The sequence below is a fragment of the Ambystoma mexicanum genome, chromosome 7p (genome assembly GCF_040938575.1).
Source record: "Ambystoma mexicanum isolate Mex_15411 chromosome 7p, UKY_AmexF1_1, whole genome shotgun sequence".
Classification (NCBI taxonomy): domain Eukaryota; kingdom Metazoa; phylum Chordata; class Amphibia; order Caudata; family Ambystomatidae; genus Ambystoma; species Ambystoma mexicanum.
Window position 1 is genome coordinate 648,527,283 of NC_090939.1, and position 21,456 is coordinate 648,548,738.

General features: G+C 48.7%; 1 protein-coding gene across 4 annotated transcripts in view; it reads right to left on the reverse strand.

The window, feature by feature from the left end:
• Window positions 1-21,456, reverse strand: part of REV1 (REV1 DNA directed polymerase) — a 1,193,441-nt gene that overhangs the window by 413,035 nt on the left and 758,950 nt on the right. For all 4 annotated transcript variants that reach the window (XM_069636691.1, XM_069636693.1, XM_069636692.1 and 1 more), the window contains one exon: window positions 13,841-13,943. In XM_069636691.1, the coding sequence (XP_069492792.1) occupies window positions 13,841-13,943 (103 nt within the window). The remainder of the gene's footprint in view (window positions 1-13,840; window positions 13,944-21,456) is intronic.

A 21,456-nucleotide genomic window follows, 5' to 3' on the forward strand; every position in this document is an offset into this window, starting at 1 on the left:
CTCCCAAACCTGCCAAAACATGGGACACACTCCACCTCATTGAGTATGACACCATCACAGGATAAACAAAGCAAGTCCACTACCTGGATGATGCCCAGTGTAAAGACTGGAGGGGGGTGTCTGTACTTCTGCTCTCTATATGGTAGAGGAGAGGCACAGAGGGCCCCAGCCAAGATTGTCTATTATTGGTACGTGGTCGAGCAATCAAGGCCTAGCTTCTCAGGAGGTAATGCAGGCTGGTTCATAAGTACAGTGTAGTCCCCAAGCACCCACAAAGGAATGTCAGCACACTGTATTGGTTAAAACACAGTTTTTATATAATTAATATTCAAGGTCATGTACACTATCACAATAACTCACTTTGTGCTCCGAAAATCAACAACGGTAAATATATACAGTTCTAAAGTGGTACCACAAACGTTAACAGATCTCATTAAAGTGCATACGGTCAGAATGACACACAGATCGAATAAAGGGAAACCAGCAGTAGAAAGAGGAAGGAAAGCAAGATGGTTGAACAATTGGCAGACTACTGGTCCCGCTACCTAGAGACAGTTCTGTGTGGAGTTCCCCCCCCCCCCACCTGGGAAACCTGTAGAATAAAGATACAAGCCCAGTCCATATATTGTTCTCAACAGCCTTCCCAATAGTTCTGCAACCCCAAAGTACCTGCCGTTGTAGCGTTCCTCGTCGGGGAATTGACAGCCCTTCTTGAGTGCCCTCCCTTTAAGGCAGGAGTCACAGGTCGAACATCCGACGGAGAACAGATTGAGCTACGACGGTGAAGTGGCAGCTTCGTTCCTAGCGGTGCTCATTGATGGGGAAGCGTAAACGTCCTGCAAGGAAGAGGCATGCGGGGCACCTCGGTGTCGATAGTTCTGGACCGCAAAGGGTTTGAAGAACTGTGGCCCAGCAAGGGCGTTGAGTCGTCAGCGTCTTTGTGGTGTTTGGGTGGCGGGAAACCCACCGGTGGATGCTCCTCGGCACGTCGACGGTCAGGCTTTCTCCAGCAGGATACAGCGGCGACGATGCGGACGAGAGCGTCCTTGGATTCGAAAGTTCGGCGACGGCGGTCATCTACAGTGGCGGACAACAGCCCGGGCGCTTCTCCTTGGCGTTCCGCAGCAGTCCCCATATCGGGTCGGCAGCCTGTCGAAGGTCCGTCTACCAGGGAGCTTTGGCAAAGATCAGCTGGTGCACGATGGTCCCTCGTAGCTCGGGAAGAGGGGTTGCCTTACCAGGACCTCTCTGGGTCAGTCCTTGGAGACACAGCAGCTTTCAGATTGTGAAGGAGAGCAACAGCAATTCTTCTCATCCAGCAGGGCTTCAAGATCAAGCTTCAGTTATTCGTCGTAGTGGACTTCAGCTTCTGAATGTGATTCCTAGCAGTGAGAGGTCCCCAGATATACTGTTGATCTCCCATATTTTCCGCTGGGTCACACTCAAGCATCCAATCACGACTAAGGGCATTCATGCAGGCAGGCAGCCAATCAGGCACACAGTGCATTCAGGCCATTCACTTCCCTCCAGACACTCACAACAAGTTATGTGTATTGGGACAAGTACCCAGCCATTCAACACTCCACACTGCATTCATACTGGTTTCGGGTTGGGCTGTCTCAGTCATCGTGTCAAACACCAGATACTAGACACCCACAACATAGAATGCGCATTCGTCACACACTCCATTCACCCAGGTCCCACCCACAGGCGTACCCACAACACACGGTCGTTGAGAAGGCTCCAGCCAGTCTGGTCGGCACTTCCCCCACACTACCATATATGGAACTTCCACCTAACGGTCAGTCAGGGAGTAGGGACAGAGGCAGGGGCTTCCCGGGACTTCGGGAAGATCAAGGTAACAGGTGATGGAAGGCAAGAGGCCATGGGGGCCATCTTGTCTCCACCCGGAATCTACCGATTCCAATGACAGGGCCTGGGCATCCCAAAATGGGGGACGCTCAGGGCACCAGTCATTTCAGCATGGAGCTGCCACCAGCCCGTACCCTGCTCTGTGGGTCACCCACAGGCGCCCAAAAACATACACTAGGGGCACAGGGTTGTACCCCCCACCCATGGGTGCCATAAGGGTATCCCATGGGTCTGTTCACCAAACCAAAATAGAGCTGCACCTCCAGGAGTCCCACATGAACTCCTGCGCGGAAAACACGACAGAGCACACGATAAAAAGCAGTTAAGGACAAGGATACGGAGGCCCTGACCCTCCCGATGCATTTCCAGCATCACACCCATCCACCCCAAGACACATCCAACTGCAACACCACCCTAGTTCCACATTGGCTCAATATCATTAACTTCTGCCTCCCACATGGTACAATACCCTCCATACACAAAACAGGAGACATCTCCCCCACCTCAAGAAACCATTCCTCGACCCCCACACTCCCTAAAAACGACTGTTCCATCACTATCATGCAACACCACGGCAGAGTCATAGAACACTTGATCACCAGCCACCTCCCAATAACACATCACCACAAACAACCACCTCAACCCCTTTCAATCTGGCTCCCGACCACAGGACAGAGACCGCTACACTTCACATCCTCAATGACCTTCACAACATCACAGACAAAGGACACACATCCCCCCCCCGCCCTCTCAACCACTCTGCACCCTTTGATACCATTACCCACACCAATCTCTTGAACATGCTTTTCCACAGGATGAAAAACTCAGGCTCTTTTATCGACTGGTTCACTTCCTTTCCCACTGACGGGATGCACTTTCTCTCCATGCCCCCCTTTCGAGCCAATCCCAGACCAGTCAAGGACTGGGTCCCCAAGGATCCTTCCCGTCTCTAACCTATATGTAGAATTTGCATTTTTTATTGTTCATTTATAACGCGCTTAATACCAGTGAGTGGTTTCTAAGTGCGGGATTGGGATTCAAACCTATGTTGCGCTGAGTTGCCTTGCTTCTAAGACAAATGTGTTGCCCCTGAGCTATCCTTCCTTCCCTATTCCTTGGACAGACCCTTACCATACACAATGTCCGTTTTCACCAATATACAGACAACGCACTTATGTACTTCCAAATCTCAACTCAACACCCTCAAAAGCTGTCTCTCCACCATCACCACCAGGATGACCATCCACTTCCTCAGAACTCAATGCCTTCTCATCTGCACCCCCAGGCACAAACCTGACCTCACACCCTGTATCAAAGAACACACCATGGACAACCCACCCCCTTGCCACACCTGTCAAATCTTTAAGCTTTAACATCAACCCACACCTTACCCTCACACACAAGAAAGCTGCTGACATCAAAACATGCAACCTAAAACTACACCTCCTTTGCGAGATAAGACACACCCCCCCGAACCCTCTACATAGCAGTCCAAGCAATAGTTCTGTCCATGCTTGACCACTAGAATGCTTCTCCTCGACCGACAACCCAACAGCACCATCGCCCACCCCCCTGCAAGTAGTACAGAATGCAATGGCAAGACTCATTCTGCAACTACCCAGACATTCACCCATCTTTAACAACTCCACTGGCATCCCATATTTATGGGAAAAGGATGTATAGGAGGAGATGGTCAAAGACTCAGAAAAGGGAAATACAAAGTAAAAAGCTAATTAAAGGAGAAATTACTTACCAGTAATGTTCCTACTATGGATTCTTCCCCCACAGATTCCCCATCAGATAGATATCCATTCCAGCGTCAGCTGCTCGTAAAAAATGTTTCGACAGGGGTGTAGTACGACTCGACCGTCAATCCCTCTTGACTCGACTGTCACTCGTCAACTATGGACGTGATGTGGGCCGCTGTACATATACGTCACTATTCCCCAAGTAACGCACTCCTCACCTTCCGCCCCACGAGCTCAGCAGCCGTGGAGGAAGAATCCAACGATTGGGGCTGAAAACAGCCAATCAAAAATCTTTTTTTAAGAGGAACAAGATTGCACTGTAAATCACTGACTGACAGCGTTACCATAGAAAGGCTTCAAACTGTGCCTAATATACAACTATTCAAAACCTCGTTACACAAGAAGAGGACAACCACATAAAGACTGCAGACTACTTTCATAGCAGGGCTGGATGGATGGGAGAGTGATGACAAATCTGAGTGAGAAGAATACATAGACAGAACATTACCAGTAAGCAATTTCTCCTTCAATAGATTGTATTCTTCTGCAGATTCCTCATCAGATAGACTCCCAAAGCAGTACAGAGTGCGTAGGCAGGATGAAAGCCTTTAGACAAGAAAGCTCTGCAAAACCGCCCTACCGAACCAGGTACCTGCACCACGTGTGTGCTACATCCAAGAAGTAATGCTTGGTAAACGTGTGGAGCAACGACTAAGTCGCTGCTCGGCATATTTCCTTTACTGTAACGCCCCTTTGTAAAGCAGATGATGCTGCAATGCCCCTTGTGGAAGGTGCCCCGATTCCTGGTGGTAGATCTTTCCCTGCTCTCTGGTAACACTCTGCAATGCAGAGAGGTACCCATCGAGAGATTGTCTGTTTTGACACAGCCAACCCTTTTCTGGAAAGCGAAAACGCCACAAAGATTTTGTCACTGCCTGAATTCCACCGTCCTTGCCACATAAAAGCTGAGAGCACGTTTAGGGTCCAACCTGTGGAGCCTCTCCTCATCTTTGGAGGGATGGGGAGGAGCGAATAACACTGACAAATTGATGCCCTGAGACACATGGAATTCAGAGACCACATTAGGCAGGAATCTAGGCTGCACCTTGAGTGTGACCTTCTCCTTAAAGAACTGTAGGAAAGGGGGCTTGCAGGATAAAGCCTGTAGCTCACTTACATATCTTGCTGAGGGGATTGCCAAGAGGAAGGATGTTTTCAAGGTAAGTAGCCTGACAGGACATGAATGCATGGGCTCAAACAGAGCAATCATCAAAAATGTGATAACCAAGTTTATGTCCCAGTCCGGAAACACAAATGGGGTAGACGGAAACCTATTTATAAAGACCCTTCTTGAATTGGGTCATAACTGGGATTGTGATGAAAGATCCCTGATCCAGAGACCTCTTAAAAACAGACAAAGCCGCCATGTAGCCTTTCACTGAACCAAGCGGAAGGGCAGAGGAGGCAAGTGATAGAAGGAACTCCATCACTGTAGTGGTGGGACAAGTGATGGTATCTATCCTGCGTTTCCTGCACCACGCCTCAAATATTCTGCATCTGAGCACATACAGAGATCTGGTAGATGGTCTGTGTGCAGCCAGTAGCACCTCAAGTACCTCTTCTGAGAGGTCCCAGTCATATCTCATCCTCTCAAGAGCCATGCATGTAGGTTGAGGGATTCTGGGTTTGGGTGGACCGTCAGACTGCGATAGGAGGTATGGCCGCTGAGGCAAACAGAAGTGGGCAGATGGTCAATTCTGGGAGTTCCGATTACCATGGCCTCCTTGCCCAATCCAGGCTTTCGAGATCATGGTGGCTCGAAATCTCAACCTCCTGAGAACCCATGGGATGACAGGCATCGAAGGGAAGGCATAGTGGAGGTCCCACTCCACTAGCAATGTGTTCCCCAGGGCGCCTTTCGCTGGGAATTCCCTCAAGCAAAACTGTCTGCACTTTGAGTTGGAACTCATGGCAAACCATGCGAGACCGTGCGCTGCCTGCTCAGATCATCTGCCAGCCCATTGTCTATTCCTGCTAGCTGAACACCTGAAGCAGAAATCTGCTTTTCCAGAACCAGAATCATAGTTGCAGTACCTCCTTGCAAAGAGGTAGAGACCAAACACCCCACTGTTTGTTGAGTTAGTGCATGGCCACTGTATTGTCCGTCATAACAAGAACATGCTCCCATTTGAGAGAGGCCGCAAAGGCCATTAGGGCTAACATGATCACCCACAACTCCAACGGTTGATAGGCCACCGGCTCTCCAAAGGTGACCAAAAGCCGCTCACCTGCAGATCCCCACAGTGAGCACCCCAACCCTTTAATGACACATCCATGACCACTTGGGCTTGAGGCCACAGAGGCCAAAAGGGCTCCGCCGTCCTCATGTTTGTTCTGCTGACTCCAAAGACAGGTCGCTGGCCATTCACCTCAACACTTTTCTGGATGCCCTTCATGGCATTGAAGTACTGGGACCACTGATCTCTCAGTATCCATTGCAGAGAGCGCATGTGCAGTCTGGCCTCTGGCACCAGAAAAATTCCCGGAAGCCATGAATCCCAAAAGGCGGAGGAAGTAGGTTGCTGGTAAACTGTCGTGGTTATGGAAGTGTTTGATCATTTGCTGACACTGGTGACTCATTCTTTGGGGGGAAAGGACATCCCCACCAGTTTGTCCAGGACTGCTCCGATGAACTGGAGCTTCTGTGCTGGTGTGACGTGGGACTTGTTAAAGTTTAGGGAGAAGCCCAACCTCTGCACCAGTGAGCAGGTATCCTCGAGCTGAGTCAATACTTGCGCTGGCAACCACCCTCGGTCAACCGGTAGTCCAGGTACGGGAACACGTGGACATCGGATCTCCTGAGATGTGCCAGCACCACTGCCATCAGCTTGGTGAAGACCTTGGGCGCACAGTTTAGCCCAAAGGGGAGCTCCTTGAAGTGGTAACGAGTGTCCCCTATGATGAATCTTAGGAAACGCCTGTGCTTCCGATGGATCAGCACATGAAATAAGCGTCCTGAACATCCAGCAACACCAACCAGTCCTGAAATTGCAGAGCCTGGAGAATTTCTTTCAACGTCACCGTTTAGAATGCGTCCCTTCTCAGAAACTTGTTCAAGGCACTGAGGTCCAAAAATGGGACGCAGTCGTCCTCTTTTCTTGGGTACCAGAAAATAACGGGAATACCAGCCCCAGCCTCTCTGCTCGGGTGGAACCTCTTCCATGGCACCCTTCAATAACAGGGCTCGCAGTTCTTCCTGGAGCTCCTGTTCCAGTTGTTGGTGAGGGGAAGGTGGTCTGTCTGGTGGTCTGCTTAAAAATGGTAGACAGTAACCCCATTCGACGAGCTGCAATGCCCAGCAGTCTGAGGTGATCTCCTTCCACTGAGGCAAGTGCTCGCAAATCCTCCCTCCAACCGGAGGAAGGAGACGGGAGAGCTCAGAGGCTTGGTGTCGCCGCCCCTGCTGCAGTCTGCTTACAACTAAAAGCTCCCCTTTCCAGGACACGAGAAATGCCTCTGCCTGTGCCTGGCGTGCAGGAGTTGTGCTCCCTTCCCAAATGAAATGCACCCTCTATAGTCTTTTCCCCTTCAGGAGAAACCGAAAGATTGTTTAGGCAGTTGCCAGTCCCAGCGTTTCGGCAGCTAATTTAGAGTCCTTGAATTTCTCCAAGAACTCACTAGCCCTAGGGCCGGACAGATGCTCGCCATCGAAGGCTACGTCCAGCAAATTAGCCTGGACATTTGGGGAGAACCCAGAACTGTGCAGATAGGCTGCCCTTCTCAGCACAGTGGCTGATCCCATTGTTCTGCCCACACAAACGGTAGTGTCCAGGCCAGAATGCAGTGCTTGGGCAAGCCACCTCCTTGCCGTCATCCACCAAGCCACAGAAAACCATTTTGCTAGCAGGGATGTATTCTACTGGCTGCCGAACCAGTTTCCACAGACCATGGGAATATTTGGTGAACGCACAGGAGGCGTTCACTGCCTTGAGGGCCATAATGCCCTGAAGTAAAAATCGTCTTTGTTAGGGCATCAGTCTTCTTAGACTCCCTGTCTGTTGGCAAGTTCAAGGCAGACGTGGCTGGTTTGGAGCGCATGGTAGCAGCTTGCACTATTAGACCCTGAGGGCTAGACTGAGTAGACAGAAATGGTAGGATCGATGACGTTGTTCCCACCAGACCTAATGGCACCGATAACATTGGGCCCTTTGGCGCTATGGCTGACTTCTCAGTAGTTGTGGTCGAGCACGAGGGAGACGGACCAGACTTGGCTTCCTAGGTGCTGGAGCCACTGTTCTAGGTCAAACAAACTTTTTTTTTTTCACCGACTTGAAATAAAAATCGATTTAGAAAGACCGCTCTGTGACTGCACAGAGCATTTTTTCAAAATGAAACTGTCACGCCCCTGCCATATACAAGTGGGCGCAGGGGCTCACATGCTCACAAGGACCCAGAAGAGAACGGGTAAGTGTGTGCGTGTGTGAGTTGGTGTGTGTGCTGTGTGTGTGCTGTGTGTGTGTGTGTGTGCTGTGTGTCTATGTGTGTTTTCATTTGGGGGAGTCTTAGGAGGGGGCAGAGGGCTGAGGATGGGTGGTTCGGGGGACAAAACCTGCAATTTCGAGCTAATCGCGCAGGTTGGGGCGGGGAGGAGCAATGGGGGGTGAAACCCCCCGAATAAACATAAAAAAACAAATTTAAGCAAACGCTGCCTTTGACAATGCTTTAAAATGCTGGTTGTGCACGCAAAAGAAAATTGATCATTGGACATCATTCTTTTTCTCATGAGGCCTTTAAAATGAAGTCTTTTCACATAGAACCAAATCCTCTAGGCAGAGCCATGGGAGCCTGCAGTCTCGACTCCGAAGTCGTACCAGCTCTGGCTGTTTTAAACATTTGGAGCATGTGGCCCTTGAAAGCCTCCCACTATCTTTTTGACGCGCCCAGACTAGGATAGGTCCTACTGTGTTCCTCCAACAAATATGGGAGTCATGCCTGAGTTGGTGGCGCTGCTTTTTTTGTGGGAAGACGAGGATGACGAAAGGCTCCAAGAATGAGACCGTTTCTTGGCCTTCCGATGCCTGTCCTCCTCGGGTCTAGGACCTTAGGACCTCTCGTCTCTTGCCCAGATGACCTGGTGGTCGAATGAGCCAGGGATTCGGACGGGATTGCCCGAGCTCTAGCTTTGCCGAGTGATTCCTCAACAACTTGGGGTTCAAATCCTGAAAAGAGCCACAATCCTTGATGACGTACGTGATCTTTACCCAGACACCACACGCAGATGCCATGCAGTTTGGTGATCGAAATCTTGGCGTTGCAGTCTTGACACTGCTTGAACCCAGATGCCTTAGAAGTGTACATATCGATGAAAAGTGGGTGAAAATGACAATTTTAGTTGAATTTGAAAGTTCTCTCACAAGACTCGTTCCAAAAAGCAGTGTGCTGAGCGTGCAGTAAAAAGGAACTGAGGTACGGGGCGTGGTGACGTAGCATATATACTACGGCCGACGTCACATCCGGAGCCCACAAGTGGATGATGGTGGAGTAGGAACAAGTTACTTACCTGTAACTTTTGTTCTCCAGCATGGGTCTGGCATGGATTCACATGCTCATGAATATTCCCCGTCGTCAGGCTGGGAATCCTCGGTAAAGAAAAATCAGTATCAGTTTCGTTTCTGATCTGTCTTCCGTAGTAGTAACCAATCACTGATCTCTGCGTCATAGTGACCACAGCCAATGACTGCCATCTCTCTAAGCCCTGCCTCTGGCAGCCATCTTCAGATTTGGTAGCACGTGAAGTGGCAGTATGACCAAGTGAAGAGCCGCAGAGGGGTAGGCGGGAGGGTTCGCATGTGAATCCATGCCAGACCCATGCTGGAGAACAACAGTTACAGGTAAGTAACTTGTTCCTTCTCCAGAATGGGGTCTGGCATAGATTCACATGCTCATGAATATAAGAATAAATAGCAGTACACACATGCACAACCACGGGAGGTGGCAAAAGGCTCAACATTAAGCAATACAACAACTCAACATTAAGCATCTCTTACCTCCTCACCAGGCTCACCTTAAGCGAACAGGTTGCGTAGCACTGCTTGGCCGACCCTGGACTCCTCCCTGGAATCCCGATCGACGCAGTAGAATCTCGTGAAGGTGTGCGTCGACCTCCACGTAGCAGCCCTGCAGATGTCCAGCAGGGGCACACCAGATAGGAACGCCGTAGTAGCAGCGATCGCTCTGGTCGAATGGGCTCTCGGACGGCCTGGCAGCGGTCGGTTAGCCATCATCAGTGCATGATGCAGCCGGAGAGCCATCTGGAAATAGAAGACTTCGAGAGAGCCTTCCCTTGATTCACAGGTCCAAAGTTCACAAACAGCTGTAATGTCCTGCGAAAACTCTTTGTGCGGTCCACGTAGAACTTCAGCGCTCTAGCCACATCCAGCGAGTGCAAAGTCCTCTCGGCCGGCGACGAAGGAGACGGGAAGAAAACAGGTATCACCAGGGGCTCGTTAAGATGGAAGCCCGACGGCACCTTGGGCATAAAGGAGGGGTGCGTCCTAAGCACCACCCTCGAGGCATGGAAAGTCAAGTACGGTGCTTTGCAGGATAGGGCCTGGATCTCTCCCACTCGTCGTGCGGAGGTAATGGCCACCAGGAATGCAGTCTTCCACGACACAAACTTCATCGGTGCGGAGTGCATCGGCTCGAATGGGGCCCCATGAGCCTGGTCAGCACCACGTTAAGTTCCCACGCCGGGGCCGAGGCCTTCACCGGCGGGAACGACCGGAACAGTCCTTTCATAAACTCTTTTACCAGTCGATGGGACCACAGGGACGTCCATCCTGTGGTTCTGGTATATCTGGAGATCGCCGCCAGATGAATCTTAATGGAGGCATGGGCTAGCCCAGCCATTGCCAGCGATAGCAGGTACGGCAGCACTTGAGGGGCCGTAATCCTTAGGGGGTTGATCTTCGGTGCTCGGCACCAGATAGAGAACCTCTTCCACTTGTGACCGTAGCATTTGAGAGTCGAGGATGCCCAGGCCTTTGCAAGAACCTCTCTGCAGTCGGCCGGTATATCGTACCCTCCAAACTATAGCGCTGCAGGAGCCAAGCCTGCAGGTTCAGGGACGCCGGGTCGTGGTGGAAGATGGCGCCTCCTTCTCTGGAGAGAAGATCCGCGTCCGCCGACAGCTTGATGGGTGGGGACGTTGACAAGTCCAGAAGGTCCGGGAACCAGATCTGCCTTGGCCACGCCGGTGCGACGAGGATCATCCTGCACCGGGACCTCTTGAGCCGGTTGATGAGTCGAAGCAGCAACGGAAACGGAGGGAACGCATACAGGTATAGGCCGTCCCAGGGGAACGAGAACGCATCACCCATGCTTCTCGGCTGAGGAAACCTGCTGGTGAACCTCTGCCACTTCGAGTTCGTCGCTGATGCGAACAGGTCGATTTGGGGTTTGCCCCATCTTCGGAAGAGTTGATCCACTTGATCCTGGCGCAGCTCCCACTCGTGACATGCGCGCAGCTCCCTGCTGAGCGAGTCGGCGATGGTGTTTCTTTCTCCTGCCAGGTGGAAGGGAACCAGGAACATCCCCTGGGCAACCGCCCAGTGCCACAGATCATGTGCCTCCTTGGATAGGGCTGGGGATCTGGTGCCTCCCTGCTTCCGTATATAAAACATTGTTGTGGTGTTGTCCGTGAAGAACCGCACCACCTTGCCCTTGAGCGACGGGAGGAACGATTTGGGAGCCCAGAACACGGCTCGGAGTTCCAGGATGATGATGTGCAGGAGCTTCTCCTCCGGGAGCCAGAGGCCTCTTGCGTGGAGATCTCCGGTGTGGGCGCCCCAACCCTCCAGGGAAGCGTCCGTCGTCACTGTCTCCTGGTACGCCGGCGTCTGAAAGTCCTTGCCCGCCGTGAGGTGCGCTCGAACGCCCCAACACTGAATCGTCCGCCGGAACACCTCGTTGAGGGGGACCCTGTCTTCGAAGGTGCCCGTCGCCTGCATCCAACGGGCGTTGAGAAATTCTTGAAGAGGGCGCATCCGTAGTCTGCAGAGGCGCACCAGGTAGATGCAAGAGGACATCATCCCCAGGAGGGACTTGATGGACCTCACCCTGGCCACGTCCGTGGCTAGCAGGCGCTGCACTTTGCCCAGAATGGTCTTCGTCCGTTCTTCTGACGGTGCCGCCAGGCGCCTCACTGTATCGAGCTTCGCTCCCAGAAACCGGGCCACCTGCGACGGCACCAGGTGGGACTTTGGGTAATTTATTGCGAATCCCAGGTCTGTGAGTAGCTGGACGGCCCTTGCAGTGTGTTCGACGGCAAGTGCAAGTTCCCTCGTCCTTGAGCGGATGAGCCAGTCGTCCAGGTAGGGGTAGACGTGAATCCCCTGCAGGCGCAGCCGCGCCGCCACAGGTGCTAGGCACTTGGTAAAGACCCTGGGGGCCAACTTTAATCCGAACGGCAGTGCTCTGAATTGATAGTGGCGTCCCTGGACGACGAACCTGAGGAACTTTCAGACAGGTTGCGGGTCCTCCTGCCTGGGCCATGGTAATCTCGTCCTTATCTCAGAGCAAAAGGACTGGATCGCAAACAAAATGGCCGCCGAGCTATCCTGAGGCCTAGGTTCCGGCTGCGCCGGAAGGGAAGGCTGCTCTTCCTCGCCATCGTCGTCTTCCTCGGTTATCTCCTTGCGGGATCAAACCTTCTCGAATTGGACTTCGAGATTCCTCACAACCTCGGTCAGTTCCCCCTCCGAGGCTGACTCCGAGCTCGAGGAGGCTACCGTGCCCCCCCCTTTTTCCATCACGGGGGCCATGACGATGGGCTGAAAAGAGGATTCCCTCCCTGGCGGCAGGGAAACTCTAGTCCCGGAGGCAGTCTCCGCTGGTGGGGTCTCTGCCGGCTTGGCCAGAGTCGCCGCGATCGCCTCGATAGGAGGCCTTTGCCTGCTGGGTAGGGGCCTTCACCACCTTAGGTGCGTCCTGGGCCTTCTCCTTAGGGGGAGGGGCGACGCCTCATTCCCCCTCTCCCGAGATCGGATGGGGCTTCTCCCGAAGCTTACCCGGGGTCTCAGACTTCCTCTTCCCCGAACCGGAGCACTGGCTCGTGGTTGACGGTGCCGGGGAAGGTGTGCCCTGCCTGGCGACCGAAGAGCCCGACCTTTCGGCGCTCCCGGAGCCAGCAGACTCGCGGAGCTTGGCCTGGTGTTGGGCCCCTGTCGCCGGGGCGCCCGCACAGGACTTTGAAGCCCGCTCGGACCCTTTCTTCTTCTTCTCACCCGTTGAGCCCTTCTCCAACCAGCTGGCGAGACGGGATTGACGGTCCCTCATGGTCCGCTACGACAAGTTCTTGCAGAACTGGCAGTCCTTCTCTACATGAGTCTTGTCCCCATGAAGACAGTAGAGGCATCGCGAATGTTCGTCCTCCTTAAACACATTCTGCAGCCTGCATCCAGGGCAGCTGCGAAACAGCTTGGGTCCGGGCGACGAACTTGCGTCCTGGGCCATCTCGAAGTAGGCCGCAAATCTTCTGGAATCCTCCAAGAGGTTGATTCGACGAAATCTTCACCCTTGAGGGGCGTAGGAAAATCCCGCAACGGGTACCCGTTAACGGAAGTAGAAACGGTGGAGCTTGAGGCTCGATTAACCGAAAAAATGTGAAAATTCACCTGAAAAAGCGCGAAACACGCAGCAAAAGCTCGAGAGCTAAGCACAAGGACTCCCAACACTTGAACGTGCAGTAAAAATCTGAAGATGGCTACCAGAGGCGGGGCTTAGGGAGATGGCAGTCATTGGCTGTGGTCAGTATGACGCAGAGATCAGTGATTGGTTACTACTACGAAAGACAGATCAGAAACGAAACTGATACTGATTTTTCTTTACCGAGGATTCCCAGCCTGACGACGGGGAATATTCATGAGCATGTGAATCCATGCCAGACCCCATGCTGGAGAAGAGTCGTACTACGCCCATTGTCAAAAAAAAGTTTCCAAGCAGATGACACTGGAATGGAGATCTATTTGATGAGGAATCTGTGGGAGAATGCAAACCATTGAAATAAAGAGTGTTGTGAATATATATTCAGAAATATAATGGATATGAAGAGTCCTAAACATGCAGCACTCAAAAGCAGTGCTCTGCTATTGAAAACCTCTTCACTTGTAGTGGAACTTAAAAATACCAATAACGGATATAAAAGTAAATGTTAGACTTACCCCTCTCATGTCCTGTATGTTCAATTTCATGGCGTGAAACATGTTTAACGTTTCTTTCGCAATTATCTTTGCACTGTCGGTGGGCTGCTCAAGAGTAACAGTCCTGCAAACATCACAGAAATGTTCTTATATATGTATATACGCACATGTCTAAAACAAGTCTTTTTACAAAAAGTATGCAGCGTCCCCAACAAAAATCAAATACACCAGAAGAACTTGGATGAGTTTGCAAACTTTGCAAATTAGTTTCAGTGGCTGCAGATACGGCACATAGACTTATTAGGACATAGTAGAATCAGCTCTAGCAAACTATACAAGACTATGACATTTCACAATAATAACTTCAACGTCCTTTATGATGGTCCTTGTTTGATGCGGTTTTGAAAATACAGAAAAATATTCATTTTTCTAACTCATTGTTTCTCTTTATCTTCTAAATCACTAAATGTATCCTTTTTTAAAAACATGTTTATTCAAGTTCTGAGCGCACAAGAGATACCAAACCGACATTAAAAAATAAGTCCAAGTATTGCTGCAGTCACAATAAAGGTACCAACAATGCTGATCACAGCAAGAATCTAAATCATAAAAGGAATTGCCCAAGGGAAATCAAGCCACCAGTGACTGTAAATCTATTTCTTTTTTAAAAAACACAAACCGATCATGTCGTGATAGCATCAGTTACAGGCTCCAATGTACACTTAACATAAAGATGCATCTTTTGCCCCTGTTCAAAGGTCCCTCCCATCAAATGCCAGAAGACATCCCACCCTTCCCCCCAATCCTACGCATCCCTCATGTACATTGCACGCCCAACAGGACTATTTCCAAATACTATTTCTCTCAATTCAGGGAGGCTTCAAATCCTTGCATGAATTTAGCTCTTTCAACATCTGGCCCCAATCAACTCCCACCCCTTCTTCTGAATCAGGGACCCGAGTTTTTGGGAAGATCTCCAGCTCTGTTAGACCCCATTAACAAATATCCTTCATCCATTGTATCAAAGATCGACCTTGAGGTCTCTTCCAGCAAATTGCTACCAGTTTTTTTTTGCTAATATTAACATAAATTGTGCCAGACATCGTCTGGTTTTGTCTCTCTTCCTACCCGGAATGATACCCCCACAAACATACTTTAGGGACACATTGAAAGCTGGAATGTTATAATCGATTAATACGTGAAATCACTGCATGCCAATAATTGGCAATAGTTGGATAATCCCATAATATGTGCCAGATCCCACCAGGTCCACTGACTTAGCACAGCATTCATAGCATGCAATTTCTGAGGGTCACATACAATGTTCCTGCCCAGCCTCCTTCTGGGTGCCGCTCAGAAGATTTTTAGCAGCGCACACAGACAATGCTCACCTATTCAAAAATATGTAATAAGGCATAAGCCACAGCAATTACCTGAAATGTTATTTCTCTTAAAATAAGCAACTAGTCTTGATATTCTGCTCATTTGCATTATATTACTATGGAAGGGTGACCGTAAACACCTAAAATCCCTAAAATCAAAATACAACACAACAGGTAATACACTAATATGAAAAGCGGGCTCCATGAACAGCAGAATCTAACCAAGATATGCCTGCACAGATTAACCATAAATGTTCCCTCCCCACCCATGACTCCTAAACCTGACTCTACCACACTTTTACCTTATGACTAACATCTGCCCCAGAGCACATTAAGATACTACCAGACAACCTTGACTCTTCCTCTCTTGGCTCTGCGAAAGGTTAGCAGACATGTAGCTACATCACATCCACTTGTTTTATGTTTGTTGTAACATGAATAAAGTTCACGCGTCAGAATTCCTGTTACTCATTGTGCCTTACCGAAAGCGTCACCCACACTATATAATCGAACTACCAGCTCAAATATCGGATACTGACTGTAAGTTAGCAGGCTACTTGGATGTGTAACCAGATCCCATACTTCCTCTTTGTACATATGTCACGCAAGTGCTTTGAAGAGGCCCCCCTGTAAGTTAATGCATTATGAAAAATATTAATTTGCCCTCTAAAGATTTTGAAAAGACAAATGTGATGCTCAGCGTCTTCTACTTAAGCATTACTAGCATTACCCTATGAGTAGAGAGCAACATTGCAATATCTTTTACTTAGTCTAGAAGGGATAATTGGTATGGACTATGCCTGAGATTCCTCGTCCATAGTATCAGGAATCCAGATATTCAGACAGGAGAATGCTTTTCACACAATCTGCATTGTTTCCAAGTGTTCAGAGTTCCTTTGGGCATAGACCTTCACATATTATATGGTAACACCTTTCTAAACAAAACAGTTTCACTGAGCACTTTTGTAATCCTACACAATGACATAAGGGTGGGGTATGTTGTAAACAATCTTGTATGCACTACAAAATAATTGTGTACATGCAGAGTCATGACATTCTTAAAAAGCACATCATATGTTGAGGCATTAAATATGCCTTGCTTGCAAAGTATTGTGGGTTTGCAAATATCCCAGTGAGTGTTTACTGCTACAATCCCTCACTTTTTACAGTGTTCTATCAACTACTATTGGAGGCAAGCACAGGGGCCGGGGAAGGGTATGGGTGGAAGCATCACTCCTTGCGGGTGATGAACAAAGCAGCAAATTTCAAAGACTAAGCCGGACGATTCGGCAGTACACTGAAGGATATGTGTTGTGTGTTTGCTAAAGGATAGGACATTCTAGTACCCATCTAGACAACAGCACCTTCTTTATCTTTCTGTGCTCAACTGCTGAGGGCTTTTCAATATAACCATGTGTTCTGTGTGTACAGTCTCTAGCATCTCCCTGTATCTTATTTAACTGATCACAAAGAATTACAGAAAAGGGATCCATAGTTACAGAAGAAGGCACTCAATCAATTTTATCTCTGATGAATTGATGCTATTAACTTAACAGGCATATATGTGTGATTTTGTTCAACAGTGCTCCAAAAGAAACCTCAGTAAGGCTCTTGTTTAATTTTATCTAGGCTGTGGTGCGGAAGGGTGGGAAAAACACTTGAATATGTACCCTGTCATTTCACTTCCTTTGTCAGGGGTACAAGCAGGGCTCCAAACAGATTTTGCTCCCTACTTGGAGTTAAATTGTAATTGTTTATTTCTAAAGCGCTTATACACAAGTAAAGTGCTTCAAAGTGGGAAGGGAACAAGGGGATAAAGTAGTCATTCTTAAGATTCCAAATGATCGAACAACAATAACTAGCATACTAGGACAGAGGCATTTCTACTGGTATAAGTCCGTGCCAAAGAGTGGGGAGAGAAGGGGAGCGGGGGTGCGGGAGAAGGGCATACAGAAACAAGGTAAAGAGGGGAGACAGAGGGAGGACCAGACAGACAAACCTGCTGGGCCTAGTACATTCAAGGTCGTGTAGGTGCACGGACAGGAACTGCGAGGGAGCGCAAGGGGGACAAGTGCACCCAGTCCACAGGGGCCTGTGTTAAGTGCAGAGTGGTTGCCACTCACATGGAATGTATTCTGGGTGCGGCAGTGCAAAGCAGAGTGCAGTGGCCTGGAGGCAAGTGCAGGACTGGCAGGGGAACCTGGGACCTGTGAGGCTCTGGAGGTGCACCAGTGACCAGTCAGAAAACTGAGTAGGTTGGGCAAGAGAAAAGGGAGGGAAGAAGGAGAGAAGATAGAGGTTAGCAGGGGAGAGGGAGGGAGAAAGAAGAAGAGAAGAGGAAGGTATTGAGTCGTTTCCGGAACTTAAGGAGGTCCGGCTCAAGACGTAGAGAGGCGGGAGGCTATTGCCTGAAAATTATTTTTATGGGAGTAAAAAAAGTAATTGCTTTGCCAATAGGGATACTTTCTGCTTATTAAAAGATATTCTTTCCTCTTAAAATTCCTCTTGAGATCGGGCATTAATATTATTGGAGTTCCTTCGTAGGCCACTGTTCTGCTGGTCACTAATCTAAATCAGTGGAGCTTTGTGGGTTGAAGCAATGATATGTCCATTGTTTCTCATTTTTGTTAGGAACGTTTTCCTTTTTTTAGGGAGTAAAAATGCATGGTGCAAATGTCTTTTTAGCTCTAAGGCTGGTGTTATCACTACCGACAAGAGAAAGTAATGTGCATAGTAAGCAGAGGCACAGGAATTTTTATCATATTCTAAGGTGCAGTTATTCCGATGCAATTATCATCCTTACACAAATTATTAGAAGCAATTTCTCCTGGCCCTTGAATTACTTAAAGTGACACTCCTTTCAGCATGTTTTTTGACACATAGCTTTTAATTGCCATTAAACCATTGGCAAATATATTCTGTCTGAGTTTCTTGACATCCACATCAGTTATGACAAGAGATATTTGTGTTTTGTAATACAAATGAGTGATTTTCCAGTGGCATAAAACATACAGGGCCTCATTACGATTTGGGGCAGTATCCCCGCGTAAATCCACTGGAATACTGTCCAAACGAATTGCTGTTCCCACTACTTGGTCCAGAGGAATTTCCACCGGATTACACGTGGTGGTACCAGTGTAATTTCCATTCATATTGAGTCCACTGGACTCAATGGGGCTTTTTGGGGGGGAATTACTGCATCGGAAATTCTGACGATTCTGGCGATTTCTCGGCAGTGAGCTGGAAGATTTACCGCCAGGATTTTCCTGGAAGCAAATACTCCACTCCAGGCCTGAAATTGTAATTTGGCATAGTGGTAAAGTTGGTGGTAATGGAGTTACCGCCAAACTCGTAATGAGGCCGACATTTTTCTCTGCACAGATATACGTTTGAAAAATACTATGGCAGATATTGAAGTCTTTGACTGGTTGATGAGTTTTCTGTATAATCACATATGACATTTTATTTTAGCCTATGTGTTTGGAAAAAGTGTTGTAAGAGTTTTAAAGAATTGCAGTGGCTGGGAAGAGGTAATTCCTTTCCAAACTCTTCTGCGATGGTAGCTCACAAAGTGGTTTACCTCATTAGTCAGTTGTGCACATGGAAAATAATGTGCGCACAACAGCCAATCAGTTCCGCACATAGACAGAAATAATTAGAGGGAACATTGGTCACATATACCCTGTGTATGATATTAAATTGAATAAGATGAAACCTTGCGCTTCTGGATATTTTTTTGACCCGTTCCCACCCTTTGATCCATTCCTCTTCTGAGAACCCATATCCTTTTACCTTAATTAGTATGACTTTCTGGGGATATTCTCCCTGTATTGCCTTATAGATCCTATAAATCCTGTCCCCCCTTCTCCCTGTGATAGTAATGTCTGCATCACCAGATTAGTGCTAGGCTCCTCGGGAATACTCTCACACATGAGAGCTAATCTTTTGACCACTTTCATATAAATCAGGAAGTGCCCTTTCGGAAATCCCATACATATTACTCTACGGTACCAAGGGCACCAATTTTCCATCCACAAATATGTTACCCAGCGGCATGCAGTCTTTTTCCCCTCTCGTTGGAGAATTAATTTCCGGGTCCACACTCCATGGTAAATCATTACAATATAACCCTTACAACATGTCATTTAGCTAACAGTTTCTTCCAAACCACTGACACCACCTGAAACATATTAGTGGTGTCTTTCCCTCCCACCATGCCCCCTTAACCAGGCCGATCCCCTGTCGATACTTCGGAAGAACGCTTACCAACCCAGTCAACATTTTCCACCGTGTGTCATTCCAAACAAGTACCGCTTGTAATTGAGCCGCCATGAAATACTGTTCATAGTCCGCTAAATTAAGTCTCCCCTCCAAGTATGCGCGTCGCAGAGTTGCCAAAGACACCCGCCGCCTTCCCGTGTTCCATAATAACTGCAATTCTTTCAAAGACTTTTTTTTAATGTAATACGGGATGTTAATAAGGAAATGCATCAACCTTAGAAGTATAACCATTTTGCATACTGCCACTCTCCTCATTGAGGAAAGAGGTAACGTTTTACTAACTGCCTGATTCATGGAATTATTTCAACTAATTGTATGAAACAGGCTGAAAATTTGACCTCTTCCCCAAATCCCGACAATGCCCTACCAGTACTGTACACAAAAGTTTCATCAACATCGTTAAAAACTTGAATTGAATGCCTAGGTATCTGAATGATTCCCCTTCCCATTGTATCCCCAATCCGGGAGGGTGGCAATATCCTGCCTGCAGAGACCCCCCTAATGGGAATAGCAGTGACTTTTCATTATTAATGGGAAAACCTGACTGTATGAAAATTACCCAGTATTACCAATAGCATTAGTAAATTCTCCAACGGGTTGCACATATATAACAATAGGCCATCCGCGTACATAGAGGCATTGTGTTTCGCCCGCCCACTAATAAATCTGCCTCTCTCATCTCCCTCTTAAAATCTCTTGCTAACATTTCCAGCGCCATTGAAAATAAAATGGGAGATACCAGACATCCTTTTCTCGTCCCTCTCCCCAATATCCACGGAAGTGAAATCCAATCATTTGTCTTTTCCCTTGTCATTGGCTTGTGTAAGAAACCTCACAGTTTTCTCCCACATACTCCCCAGGGATCCTCTATTCAGGTGGCCAGGGAAGGGCCATTGCTTTTCGATACCGACCCTACATGTGGACAAGCGAGGGAGGATCACCTGAGTGGAGGGTCACGAGGGATTTGGAGGAGAGCACCCAAGGGCGAGACATGGTATTCCCCCTTTTTCTATTACTCCCTAAAATCCTCCCCCTCAGCTTTTATCGGATATTTCCAGTCCCACTCCATCTCCCCCACCCCATTTCCAACAGGTATTGGGACGAGGAAGAGGCGACCAAGAGCAATGAAGATTACCCATAGGAACATGGAGACAAAAAGAGAGGCCTACTACATACCACCATTAGGCTGTCCCATTAATAGAGTCAGGCAAGGTCAGGCACTTGACTACAACTGTGCACACCTGACTCCCCTTGACTTTTCCCTACAATATAAAAGGTGTGGATCTGTCAGAAGCAGGGAGCAAGCTGGGGATGCTGACTGGACCAGAGGAGCAGGGAGCTGCAAGAAGAGAAACCTGGAGAGTCCGGAGGATAGTGGTGCGCCGAGGCACTGGCCTGGTGTTTTTGAGGGGCTGGAGTGTGGCTAGTGAGCCGTGCAGCTCTCCAGATAAGGTGCGTATTGTGCCTTTTTACGCATGTCATTATAGTAAATACGGAACATTTCATTTTCCACTGCATATGTTCACACAAGGTTTTCACTGTATGAAATCATTAAAAAAAGCTTCCTCTGTCCTCCACTAGATGGTACTGCAGTCTGCATCATTATCACTGCAATGCAACTTCGGGGATTACTTTAGAGTTAGCTGGCTTGGTAACACAAGAGGCTGCAAGCAGGGAGGTTTCATCACAAGAGACCAGCAGGAAGTACAAGAGCTTGAGGCAAGATTCTGCAAATACAGAGAGGCAAGGCATCAGTAGCAGAAGGATTAGGGGCTGAGCCAGCACAGCGGCAGCAGTCTTCCAAATATGTTTTTAGGAAAAAAATCTTTAGAATGGCATGGGGCTGTGGGCAGTGTATGATCAACCACAAATGTCGCTGAATGTACCCAGAAACACCACTATGAGGTGCGTTCTGAAGAGTATTCAGTTGAATTCTTGTAAAGCATAAGTGTTGAGACAGTGTTTAATTAGAAA